The sequence below is a fragment of the Pan paniscus genome, chromosome 13 (genome assembly GCF_029289425.2).
Source record: "Pan paniscus chromosome 13, NHGRI_mPanPan1-v2.0_pri, whole genome shotgun sequence".
NCBI classification, from domain to species: Eukaryota; Metazoa; Chordata; class Mammalia; order Primates; family Hominidae; genus Pan; species Pan paniscus.
The window spans coordinates 15,910,500-15,924,776 of record NC_073262.2 but is presented as its reverse complement, the minus strand read 5'-3'; the positions used below and the strand labels follow the sequence as shown (position 1 = coordinate 15,924,776).

The 14,277-nt window shown below is 36.4% G+C and overlaps 1 protein-coding gene across 2 annotated transcripts in view; it reads right to left on the bottom strand.

The window, feature by feature from the left end:
* The window catches only part of ACTR3 (actin related protein 3), a 76,279-nt gene that overhangs the window by 27,492 nt on the left and 34,510 nt on the right, over nt 1–14,277 (bottom strand). For both annotated transcript variants that reach the window (XM_063595109.1, XM_063595110.1), the window contains exons 4-6: nt 7,495–7,605; nt 3,556–3,651; nt 557–664 (exon numbers count right to left, since the gene is read on the bottom strand). In XM_063595109.1, coding sequence (XP_063451179.1) covers nt 557–664; nt 3,556–3,651; nt 7,495–7,605 — 315 coding nt within the window. The remainder of the gene's footprint in view (nt 1–556; nt 665–3,555; nt 3,652–7,494; nt 7,606–14,277) is intronic.

Sequence of the window (14,277 nt, the reverse complement as noted above, 5' to 3'; positions counted from 1 at the left end):
TAGTCATTTTGAATTCATTAGGCATAATTTTTTTAAAGCTTGATGTATCATTAAGAACTGAAGCACAACGGCCTTCCTTGGAAGAAAAATGTTATTTCTGACAATCTAATTTGATGCATTTTTCTTAATATGCTTTATTAAATACAAATCATAAAGCATCTACTAAAGTTCATGTACTTACAACTAACTGTTATACAGTTACCCTGTACACCAGTCTGAAATCTGTTAATTATGAATAAAAGAGGTCATCAAATGGCTAACACACATCCAACTGGAAAACAGAATGAAAGCCATTAATATACTTCCATTCCAGATATTGCAATTTGTAATTTTCTTAATTGCAGTACAAACCTACAGTAAAAGAAACATTTTGAATTGTTTATAAAAGTTTTAAATGGTGAGCAAAACATAGCTATAACTGAACAAATGGCCAAATTATAGCAAAATTTTAAAGTGCAGCATTTAAAGTTTTTTAAAAGTAACATTAATTCGTATAATTTAACTTTGCCAGATGTGTTATTTCATGTTCTGTTCAGTAACTGTAAAATAGCCTTACCACAGGAATGACATGAGTGACACCGTCTCCACTGTCTATTACCGTACCGGTCAACGTCCGTTCTCCTACTTGTCTTGAGGTCCAAGATGCAGCTAAGGCAAGAACAGCCTTGAGCACAAAGAAAGAAGAAAGGCAAAAAAACAAAAAAAAAAACAAAAAAACAAAGAGTTAATCGAAAAAAAAAAAACTAGTTTCCTGGAGTACTTTATTCAATTTTAAATGTAGTATCTGTGGAAAGAAAATACATAAAATTAATTTTGTATTATGCAATAAAATAGCTCACTCCCTACATTTTATTAAGACAAACTTAGAGGTTTGCATTTGCTTTTAGGAGCATGATTTGTAAGATTTACATATTTTATAAAGGCTATTTCTGTCCTAAAGCTAAAAATGTGGAAGACTGCATTAAATAGTATAGAACTAACTGCCTGTAATCCCAGCACTTTGGGAGGCCGAGGCGGGCAGATCACGAGGTCAGGAGATCGAGGCCTTCCTGGCTAACACGGGGAAACCCCATCTCTACTAAAAAATACAAAAACTTAGCCAGGTGCGGTGGCGGGCGCCTGCAGTCCCAGCTACTCAGGAGGCTGAGGCACGAGAATGGCGTGAACCCGGGAGGCGGAGCTTGCAATGAGCTGAGATCATGCCACTGTACTCCAGACTGAGCGACAGAGCAAGACTCCATCTCAAAAAAAAAAAAAAAAAATTGTATAGAACTAACTTGCCAGAACTTAAACTATGTCCACGTGGGCTGGCCTGTTACAAACTGCAATGTAAGGCAAAAAGTACACAACCACCCTACCTCCAGTTATTCAATACATATATGGCTATAAACAACTATTACTAAAAGATTACCTTCTTTTTCTTTTTTTCTTTGAGACAGAGTTTCTTTCTGTCACCCAGGCTGGAATGCAGTGGCGCGATCTCGGCTCGCCGCAATCTCCGCCTCTTGGGTTCAAGCAATTCTCTGCCTCAGCCTCCGGAGTAGCTGGGATTACAGGTGCCCACCACCACACCCGGCTAATTTTTGTGTTTTCAGTAGAGACGGGGTTTCACCATCTCAGCCAGGCTGATCTTGAACTCCTGACCTTGTGATTTACCTGCCTCAGCCTGCCAAAGTGCTGGGATTATAGGCATGAGCCACTGTGCCAGGCCTACCTTCAAATTTTTTTAAGGTAACATGTGTTTAGGACTATATGACATACAGAAAACGCCATCGCACACCTCCAAATACTACTATGATTTAATTATGGAGCAATGTTGATAAAATTTTTCTATGAAAAACCGTGGTACAGACAATACAACACAATTCTTTTTTAAGTGTGAGAATTAAGAAATTAACATAGTTCATTTTTTAAAAAACTAAATTTCTTACAATCCAAGCCTCAAACAAAGTATATGACTAGTAATTAAAAACAAGTAAACTTATACTGGACTTATTTTACCTACCTGGACTGTAATAGCTAAAAACGACCTAGAAAGCTATCTAGGTCACCCTCCTATCTGAACACAAGATCATATTAACACAATCACCACATAATCACTATAGGCTAACAGAACTATACATTATTTTTTGACAATCTTACAATGAAAAATTCCATCCTAATACTAGTTTTATATATATATATATATATATATATATATATATATACTGTTTAGACTTCATTATGAGATATCCTTCCTCTATAAGTAAGTTCAAAACTATCATCTACAACCAAGAATTATCTCTGATCACTTTTACAAGTCTTTTGTAAACAGTTATGGTCCCAAACTAGAATAGATATGTATCAGCACATCATGTTACAGAAATGTTATTGACTACTGAACATCAACAAAACAGAACAGAGATTAAATAATGAAATTAAGAGCACTCAGAGGCCACTAAGGAAATCACTGAAACACCAAATTACGACTCCAGAGGAATGAAACAAAGCTCATGATGCCAGTGTTTTAAAGTAAGCTTTACCTGACAATATGGTTAAACATAAGTTTATTATATTTAATATAAGATGAGAAGCAAAAACTCCCAAGTGAAAGATGAATTTTCCCAACTCCTCATTTTATTCATAATCTAAGAACTAAAAAAGGTGCTCCCACTCAAGACTGAATTCTTCTATAAAGTTCATGACAGGTTTAAGTGACTCCTTAAATATTTTTAGCAGCAGAGAATTTAAAAGGCAGTTCATTAAATTTATGGATTGCATTAAACATTAAAAAGTTCTTTGCTATCCAAGTTAAAATATTCATCCATAATTATCACTTATTGATTCTGTGTACCGTGGAGTTACAAAAACCAGTGTGATCCCAAGAAAGAGCAAAGTCAGACAGACCTCAGCTGCCTGGTATCACAGCTAACCATTTAATTATGAATAAGGTGCCTTCCAGCTTTAGTTTTCTTCCTCCACAAAAAACAGAAACAAAAATATCTACATTTAATAGAAATAATGAATTAATACACATATAAAGCATTTGTGTTGTCAGGGATTGCCTCTGCTACAAAGGAAAAAAAAATGAGGTAAGCTCTGATCCTGAGGGGTGGGAGAGAAGCTGTTCCATACAGATAAACGTACAAATTAAGAGAAGTGAAATATTAGGGTGTCAAATATACCTAAAGATAAGTCAATCAAAAAAGACTAAAGGACAAAAAGATTTATAAGGATAAATGATAAAGGATTATTTACAAGGATAAATATATATACAATGTTCTTGTCATGGAGAAAGCACTCCATAAATATTAGTTCCTTTATTTCTGTCCTATGAAAGCCCTTGAAATACCCAAACACCACTAACTTACTTTTTTAACACTTCTCTTTTCCTGACTAAATATCTCCACTTCCCATAATATTACTTCTAAATTAACAATTCAGGAGAGAAGTATAACATGCTTTGACATTATGTTTAAACCTTTGCAGAAAAAAAAAAAAAGTACGTATTTTAGGCAGCAAATTAAACTAGGTTAAAATGTAAGAATCAAACTTAGAAAGTATGAACTTGCTTACCTGCACAGCAATGTACAAGCCTGGAACATTGAAGGACTCAAACATTATCTCAGCAGTATATTCCCTGTTTTCTGGAGTATTCAATGGAGGTTCAGTCTATTGAAATAAATAACATTTTAAATAGATAACATCAGATTATTTTGATAACTTTCTTGACAATTTTTAAATGAGAAGTAATTTATTTCAAACATTTTATTTAAAATGCATTAAATTTACAAGTAGAAAGACAGACACAGAGATCAAAGGAAAACTATAGAGAATTCAAACATCCATACATATATGAAAACAGTATGGTAATTCACATTTAAAAAAAAAAATACCCTGAATGCCTATATCATACCACTCATACAGATTAAACATTAAAAAGAAATGAAGCAGGGAGAGAGAGGGTTGGAGGTAGGGAAAAGGTGGTCCAGTCAAATCATCCTTTAAATATGGTAATGACAAACCTCCAGAAAAAACATCAATGGTATTTGCCAGTGGGAGAGCCCTCATCTAAGTAATGCTTTTAGATGAATGTCCCCGAACTATATAGGATTACAGTAAACAAGCCAAGATTCTACAGATCTAATGGTACAGCTTTCTGAAAAATGTTATATTAATTTACCTGTTAAGAGCATAGAATCAAGATGTTTGCAGAGCACTCTTCTGTTTATGTGACTGCATACATCACTTAGAAACCTCATAGGTTAAGTCTGGGACAGAACACACTCTAAAGAGGCAAGGAAGGACTCAGAGATCTGGCAGTCTTGGACTTCATATTTCACCTATGCCTCATGATCACTTAAACTGTTTCAATTTTTAAAGATTAACACTGGGTAAGACCTCTGATTCTTATGAGTCTGACTGGCAATCTAATAGGTATCTCAAATACTTAAATGTAAAAGAAAAATTTTTAAATTTAAAAGACACAGAATTCTCTTTTTGACCTTAAGGTAGGAATAACTCCTTAAATTTCTGAAGTACAAATCACAAAGGGAAAAAGTGATAAAACTTGAATCCATTAAAAATTAAATATTTTTAAAATTATTATTTCAAAAGAAATATAAAGCAAAACAACTAAGTATACTGTTACCCTACATAAAACCTTTATAAGCTAAACTCCCTGCGGTGTTTCAACTTCTTTAGAAGAGTTCTGGAGCTATGTTGAAAAGTCTGGAGATAATTTACTGATGAATACATACAAAATTAAGTAAACTAAAAACCAAGGCAGTGAAATCATAAGCTCCAAGAAAAAAAATCTACATAAAAGATAATCAGAGGACCCCACAAAGGAAAATATACAAATAGCTAATAATAACAATCGTACATGAAAGACTGCTCAACATAATTATCAGAAAATGAAAATTAAAATTAAAAGCAAATGAAAAATCTTACACACCCACCAGAATGGCTAAAATTTTAAAGACTGACAAGCTAGCAGCGCAGTGGCTCACATCTATAATCCCAGCACTTTGGGAGGCCGAGGTGGGCAGATTACTTGAGACTAGAAGTTCAAGACCAGCCTGGCCAACATGGCAAAATCCTGTCTCTACTAAAATTACAAAAGTTAGCCAGGTGTGGTGGTGCATGCCTGTAATCCCAGCTACTCAGGAGGCTGAGGCACAAGAATCCCTTAAACCTGGGAGGCGGGGAGGTTTCAGTGAGCCAAGATCACACCACTGCACTCCAGCCTGGGTGACAGAGCAAGACTGTCTCAAAAAAAAAGTATAAAAGATTGATAAGCCAAATCTTGAATAGAGCAACCAGATTACTAATGCATCACTGGGGGGTGTGCAAAAAGGTTCAACATCTTGGGAAAAGTTTCCACGAGTTTCCCTAAAAAACCAATCAGGTACCTATCCTATGACGCTGCAATTCCATACTTACGTATTTAGACAAGAGAAATGAAAACATATGTCCACAAAAAGTCTTGTAGAAGAAGGTTCACAACGGTCAAATTATTTTACTATAACCAAAAACTAGAACTAAGCCAGGCATGGTGGCAGCACTTTGAGAGGCCATGGCGGGAGGATCACTTGGAGCCCAGGAGTTCAAGACCAGCCTGGGTGACAAAGTGAGACTCCATCTCTAAACCAGAACACATTACCCAGGTGTGGTGGCCCGGGCCTGTGTGTCCTAGCTACTCAGGAATCTGAGCTGGGAGAACTGTTTGAGCTGGGAGGTCAACACTGCAATAAGCCATGATTGATCCACTGCATTCCAGCCTGAGCAACAGAGCAAAACCCTGTCTTAAAAAAACAAAAACAAAAACAAAAAAAAAACTAAAAATAGCCCAGGTATTCATCAACAGGAAAATGGATAAAGTGAGGCAAATTTATACAATGGAATACTACCCAGCAACAAAAAGCAACAAATCACCGGTATATGCAACATAATTCAATCTCCAGATTATGCTAAGTAAAAGTGTTTCACCAAAATGCACATATTGCATGATTCCATTATTTGACACTCAAACATGGGCAAAGCTAATCTCAGATGAAAAAGAAACAGTGGTTGTCACTAGGGCACGGGGGCAGAGATTAATTACAAAAGGGCATGAGAAAACTTTCCACGCTGATAGTAATTTCTCTATATCTTGGTAAGAGTTTAGGTTACACAGATGTATGTAACTGACAAAGATTGGACAAATCACATCATGCATCCTGCAGGTCAAATACAGCCCACCACCTGTTTTGGTAAAAAAAAAATTTATTGGAACACAGACATACCTATGAATTTAAGTATTGTCTATGGCTGCTAACATGCTACAACAGCACGGCTGAGTAGCTGTGACAGGGACCATCGTATAAAAAGTTCTCATTAAGTTTCCTCAGGGACTACAACCCCTGCAAAGCCAAAAATATTTGCTATCTGCTCCTTTAGAAAGTTTGCCAAACCCTGGCCAAAATCCACTGAATGGTGCAGACCGGTGATTTTATGATATGTAAATTTTATATGAAAAGAATAACCATACACAAATGATAGCTCTAGTTGATGAAATACGTGCTGAAGTATTTAGGGGTCAAATGACTCCCATTTGCAACTCACTTTGAAGTGATTTAAAAACTAAAATGAAGTGAAAGATGGATAGACGTCATGAAGCAATTATAGCCAAATGTTAAGGTTAATCATCGAATCTAGACTGTGGGTGTATGAGTGTCCATAGTATGGTTCTTTCAACTTTACAGTCCATCACAATCACCGAAAGACACAGAATATTGATTTAACCAAAAATTGTGATATAACTACAATGCGAGGAGTGGGAAAGGATAGGTATTTTGTGTTGAGGGAGAGAAAAGGTAAAAAGGGAAATTCTCATTTTTCCTATTAGGAAGTTGGTAAATAATGTATAATATTCTTAAAGACATAAAAAATAAAAAAAAATGTTAAATAAAAGAAACATGTTAAAAGATTACTAGCAGGGCAAACTTTGTTAAAATTGAAAATGTTTGCCTCCGGGGAATATGAACCAAAGGTTGGGAGAGGTAAGAAAGGAAAGTGTTATTTTGTTGTTTTAAATCTTATAAAGTCATTTGATTTTTTAAGTTATGAACATGCATTGCTTTAATAAAAATGTTTAATAAAAAGTTAGATTATATTGTACTTTTGTTATGAAGAAATACCAATGATATAATAATCAGACTATTGTTTTTTAAGCAAAAAAGTAAGTGCCACAGGTTTCCAACATTTTTCTGAACATTACTTACTGTTCCTATCATAAAGATTAGACATTAACTACCAAAAGCACTTCTTAAGTGTTTAAAATGTGGTGCTTTGACATACTACTATTCTCCTGTAGCCATAACTAGATGGTCTTAAAGATGATACAGCTTTATTACAAAGTCATTTAGACATATGACAATTTAATAACCAAAGTATACCAAAGAAGTGTGATGAAAATGTTCTCATTAAGTGTATTCAAAAATTTCCTCAGTGAAATTATAACTTGTAACTTACCAAAAGAAAATAATGGTCTTCAGGTTCTGCCCTTAAATATTTAAAGATCACTTGCTCCATAAACCTTTCCATTAAGTCCCAATCTTCAACTATACCATGGCGGATTGGCCACTATTAAAACAAAAAGGGAAACACAAATTAAATCTTATTAATACAAAAAACAAATAAAAATACAAAAAAGGAAATATCAGATCATTAGTGGATATTAGATGAGGATATATTCATAGGTGTGATACTATAGAACATCCTTAAAAGATGTGTACTTAAGGATTTAAAGATAAATTAGTTCAACAACGCATTGTCAGATGGATGGTTCAATAAAAACAAAGTGAATATGTCAAAATGTTAAAAACTGTTAAATCTACATGGAAGACCATTGTACTAGTCTTTCTAGATTTTAAAAGTTTTGTAATAAAAGGATAAGTTAGCCTACAAAAATTAAGCCTAAAAAACTATACTTTATCACAATTTCCTTAATTTTTAATGCATTAGGTCATTAACAAGTATTTGTTGTATGCCGAATATAAAAAGTGCACCTGGTAAGTACATACCTAGAATAATTGTAAGAATCAAGCACATAAAATGTTATAAGAAAAGTTTTATAAATGTTTAAGAGTCATGCTTCCAAAACTGTGTGCTAAGATACCTACTATGATTTGGATGTGGTGTGTTCCCACCAAAACTCATGTTAAAATTTAATTCCCAGTGTTATAGTATCGAGAGGTGGTAGGGCCTTTAAAAGGTCATCAGGTCATTAGAGGAATTAATGCAGTTCTCAGCAGGACTCAGTTAATTCTCCAGAGAGTTGAAGGCAGGCTGTTACAAAGTGAGGTTGTCCCTTGTATTTTGTCCCTTTCCTCTTCCATTCCCCAACATGTTATGAAGCAGCATGAGGTCCTTACCAGAGGTCGATCAGATGTGGCCAACTCATCTTGGACTTCCTCACCTCCAGAACCACGAGCCAAAATAAACCTCTTTTCTTTATAAATTACTCAGTCTCAAGTATTCATTATAGCAACAGAAAATGAACTGAGACAGCACCCCAGTGTACTACCATAAATTCACAAGGGCGCCGCAAAGTTATTTTAAATTTTCCAGGGAAATATAGTGTTACTCAACATCAGTTGGATACTGCATGATCTACAAGTCACAGTAATTCAGTTTCAACAATAAATCAAACTATTATATATTCCTTTCAATGACATTATTTCTTAGAGAAGTTGGTTTGTCAGCAGTTGCTGGCATAAAAACCAAGTTATCACATAAAATAACATCGATATAAAACAAGAAATCAGGGTGGCAATGTCCCATCTGATTCCAGGTTTGAGAAGCTGAGCAATGCCTAAGCATCCTAACAGAAATGTGATTACTCAGCAGTGAAATAATGTTTCCAATTTAAGTGTCTTATTTTTTTTCAAGTGGCTACTAAGTTGCCTGGACCTAGGTATTTAATAAACAGAACAATCAGACATTTCTTTTGATCTAGGTGGCACAGTGAAAAATGTTACTGAGACACTAACGGCACTGAGAAAGTTTGTGAACCTCTGCAACAGAATATAATTCCATGAACATAATACACATTCAATACCTAAAGTTAAACAAATTAATGAACAAAGAAATAAATATCTTGCAGTATCAATCCCTAACATCTACTTCTTACTCTAGTTTCCACACTACTTTTTAAGGCATTATACTTATAAAAGGACTTCTACTCCCCAGTTTGCTTTAAGGAAGGAAAAAATTGCAGTTTACTTTATCATTCAATTTTTAACATTATTAGAAGTTTACAAATTCAAATGTTTTAAGTATTATTTATTCATCAATTATTACTGTGTACCTACTGTAAGCCACTGGCACAAATGGTAAGGACACAGACATCCAGCATACAAAAAACTCAGTCTAGTAAAAAGAAATATATACGAACAAATATTACACTACAGGTTTTTAAAAAAAATAAAGTTCCGACTGGGCGTGGTGGCTCATGCCTGTAATCCCAGCACTTTGGGAGGCCAAGGCAGGCAGATCACCTGAGGTCAGGAGTTTGAGACCAGCCTGGCCAACATGGTGAAACCCCATCTCCACTAAAAATACAAAAATTAGCCAGGCGTGGTGGTGCATGCCTATAATCCCAGCTACTTGGGAGGCTGAGACAAGAGAATCACTTGAACCCAGGAGGCGGAGGTTGCAGTGAGCCAAGATCACTCCATTGCACTCCAGCCTGGGCGACAGAGTAAGACTCTGTCTCCAAAAAAAAAAAAAAGTGGCACGATGGCTCACGCCTGTAATCCCAGCACTTTGGGAGGTTGAGGTGGGTGGATCATTTGAGGTCAGGAGTTCAAGACCAGCCTGGCCAATAAGGTGAAGCCCCATCTCCACTGAAAATACAAAAATCAGTCAGGCATGGTGGCAGGCACCTATAATCCCAGCTACTGGGGAGGCTGAGGCAGGAGAATCTCTTGAACCCAGGAGTCAGAGGTTTCAGCAGGCCAAGATCACATCACTCCACTCCAGCCTGGGCAACAGAGTAACACTCTGTCAAATAAATAAATAAATAAATAAATAAATAGTTCCTTGAATAAGATGACCACCTTGTTTTGTGAGAGAAAAGGTTTCGCTGAGGAGGTCATATCTAAGCCGGGTCTTAACTCAGTTCTGCTTTCTGGCTTTTTTTTTGGCAGGGGAATGAGAGGTATGGAGGAACTTGTGGAGAACAGAAAAAGATGTATAGAAAGACAAACACTGCATGGTATACAAAAACAAAACTGAAGTTATCAATGAGAAATTTATGTGCCAAAAGATTTGAAGTAAGGTGCGTAGAGAGATATACCAGTTCTAGATCAAAGGGACTAGATTCTCAAAAATTTTCCTTTTATTTAGGTTTTATTCTATAAGAAATAAAACAGCAGAGAAATTTTTAAGCAGGGGAATAAGAACAGCTTTAATTTTTAGGAAGACTATTATAGCAGCATTGGGAAAGCTCAAATGAAGCTTAACAGAACCAAGTGAGAACAAGAGTACCAATAGTGGTATGGACGACAAGGGGCCACACTGAAGATTTCTCAGTCAATAAGAATAAGAAAGGGCTGGGCATGGTGGCTCATACCTATAATCCCAGCACTTTGGGAGGCCAAGGTGAGAGGATGGCTTGAGCCCAGGAGTTTGAGACCAGCCTAGGCAACGTAGTGAGACCCTGTCTCTACAAAAAAAAAAATTTTTTTAATTAGCCAGGTGTGGTGGCACACACCTGTAGTTCCCGCTACTCAGGAGGCTGAGGTGGAAGAATCACTTGAGCCCAGAGGGTCAAAGTGATTGTGGAGGGTCTTGCAGTGAGCCAAGATCTCACCACTGCATTCCAACATGGGCAACAGGGCAAGACACCTGTCTCAAAAAAAAAAAAAAAAAAAAAGAGAAAAAAGTCAGAAGATGCCAACAGGTTTCCAGCTTTGAAGTTAGGATGGACCAGATCCATTAATCAAAACATAAAAATTGTGTTTTGTCTGATCTTGGAATAAACAAGAGTGGAGTATATATAACACGTTTTGTTTTAGATATACTAAAACTCAAGAGCCAGGAAATAGGTAGGTGAAGATGTAGTCAAGGAACTGAAAGTAGAGATCTGGTCTGTGGTTGCAGACAAAGGAATGGAGGAGATCACCTAGAGAAAGTCTTTAATGAAAGAATAAAAGATTGAGTCACCCCATTTTATGAGAAGAGAAAAAAAAAAAAGAGAACTGAAAGCAGTGCCTGGAGAAACCAACGTTTGAGTAGTGGGTAAAGGAGAAATCAGTGACAATAGAAACAACAAATAAAAACAAACAAAACAGGCCGGGCGCAGTGGCTCACGCCTGTAATCCCAGCACTTTGGGAGGCCGAGGCGGGCAGATCACGAGGTCAGGAGATTGAGACCATCCTGGCTAACACGGTGAAACCCCATCTCTAGTAAAAATATAAAAAATTAGCCAGGCACGGTGGTGGGCGCCTATAGTCCCAACTACTTGGGAGGCTGAGGCAGGAGAATGGCGTGAACCCGGAAGTCGAGGCTGCAGTGAGCTGAGATCGCGCCAGTGCACTCTAGCCTGGGTGACAGAGCCAGGCTCCGTCTCAAAAAACAAACAAACAAACAAACAAACAAATATTCCATGTCAGGAAGATAACCATTAGAGTAATCCTGCAAAAGAAAGACAAATCAAGAAGGATGAAAACTGTTACATATAATTGGATTTAACAAAGAGCATATCAAATATCTTGAGACTCACTAAGAAGTGTCGTTTTAAAAGGAAAGAGAAAAATAGCTAAATTGCTGAGCACAGAAGGTAGGAATAAAGATTGAGAGAAGTTTTGTTCTGGTTTGTTAGTAGCACTTAGAAGACTTAAAAATGCGTTTAAAATGAGTGGACAGAATCAGTGGAAAGGAACTCTGGCCTCTCGACTGACTGACTTCATCACTTTCAATGGTATCTCTTTTCCATTTTGGCCACAGTGTAGATCTTATATCATCATCACTATCACCTCTCAATCGCTGAAATGCAGGTATACCCTTCTCTGATCACAACCTCTTATTATTCTAGCATACTCAACCACCTCAAGAGATCTCTTCTGAACACCAATTAAGACTTTTGGTCCACTGGTTGCTTTAATTATTCCCTAGCCATCAATATACACAGTCTAGATTTTGACCCATCACCTTTATTTCACATATGCTTTTTTCATCCTGTCTACCAAAATCCAACCCAGCATATATCCCTAACATAAACTTGCCTATATCCAGAATGCTGATTATACTGCAGAAACATTTGTACTAGGGTGCTAAAACTAAGAATTCATAATCATTATTCTCAAATGGACCTAACCTTGCCTGGCAAGTCTTTGCTCTTCTACTCTGTTCATCTTTACTCTTCACAATGATGATTTTCAATGCCGCCCCTACCACTAAGATTCCACCTTCTCCCCACATCCATGACCAGCAGATGATGCCACTACATATTTCGCAGAAGCAGCAGAAGCCAACAGTCAGGAATTCAAATCTGTAAAATGGATTCCAAATCTGTAAAATGGATTCCATACTTAGCCTTTTTTCTCATTTACTTCCATTATAATGTAAGATATTCCTCATGTCAATTCAGTCATCTGTGTTCTGGATCTCATCCCTCCAGCTTTTTCAGAGACCTTGATTATACCTTATCTTTCCTGTTACTTTAATCTCTAATAGTTCTTTCATATTAGCATTCAGACATGTCTTCCATCTTAACGTTGAAATGTGTCTCTTCATCTCTCTCTCCCTCCCAATCACAATTGAAACTCAATGAACAGTACTCTTACTGTTACTTTTTTCCTCGCCTATCACTCAAAAGCCTACTTTCATCTAGCCCAACTACTCTTCTAAAACTATTCTCATTCAGGTTACAAATCACCACCTTGTAGCGAAAGACAGCAAATTATCTATGGGCTCTAGCTCATCTCAGCACCATTCTACAGTGCTTACCTCTACATATCAACCCATGCATTCTCAGTCTCTTTCGCAGACTTTTCCTCCTCTACTCAAACCTAACTGGCACACTGCTCTGTCTTAGTTCTCTTCCCCTGTGATATGTTCCCCTAGGTAATGTCAACCCCTCTAAGGTAATTGACACCTTCTGAATCTCTGTCTCCAGCTCTGCCTTGTTTCTTACCTCCAAAATCCACATATTTGACTCTAACAAAATCTCAGATGTCTCACAAGTACCTCAAATACAATGTGTTCAAAATTAAACTTATTTTCTCCTCTCTACACTACCCAGTCAAAACTGTTTCTCCTTATGAAACAAGACCTCTAGCTCTCACCTTATACAAAAATCAACTCAAAATGAATTAAAGATTTAAATCTAAGACCCAAAACTATAAAAGTACTAGAAGAAAACTTAGGGGAAACCTCTCACAACATTGGTACGGGAAAAGATTTTACAAATAAGACCTCAGATGCACAGGCAACAAAAGCAAAAATAGACAAATGGGATTATATTAAATTAAAATGCTTCTGTGAGGAAAACCATCAACAGAGGGAAAATACAAGTTATGGAATGGGTCAAAATGCCCGCAAACTGTACATCTGACAGAGGATTAACATCCAGAATATATAAGGAATTCAATTCAACAGCAAGAAAAAAAAAAAAAAACACTGATTTTTTAAAAGGGCAAATAATCTAAATGGACATTTCTCAAAAGAAGTCACATCAACGGCCAACAAATACATGAAAAAAACGTCCAACATGACTAATCATCAGGAAAATGCAAATCAAAACCAGAAAGAAATATCGTCTCATCATAGTTAGAATGGCTATTACCCAAAAGACAAAAAATCACAAATGCTGGCAAGGATGTGCAGAAAAGGGAACTCATATATACTGTGGAGGGAATGTTAATAGGTAAAGCCACTATAAAGCATAGTACAGAGGCTCCTCAAAAAACCACAAATAGAACTACCATATGATCCAGCCATCCTACTATTGGGTATATACCCAAAGGAAAATAAATTACTATATCAAAGATACCTGCACCCTCATGTTTATTGCAGTACTCTTCACAACAGCCAAAATATGAAATTAACCTAAGTGTCCATACGGATATGTGTAGTATATATGCACAATACTATTCAACCATAAAAAAACAGTGAAATCCTGTCATTCCTGGCAACACAGATGAACCCAAAGGACATTAAGTGAAATAAGCCAGGGACTAAAAGATAAAAAATTGCATGTTCTCATTCATGTGCAAAAGCTAAAAAAATTGACTTCATGTAAGTAGAGA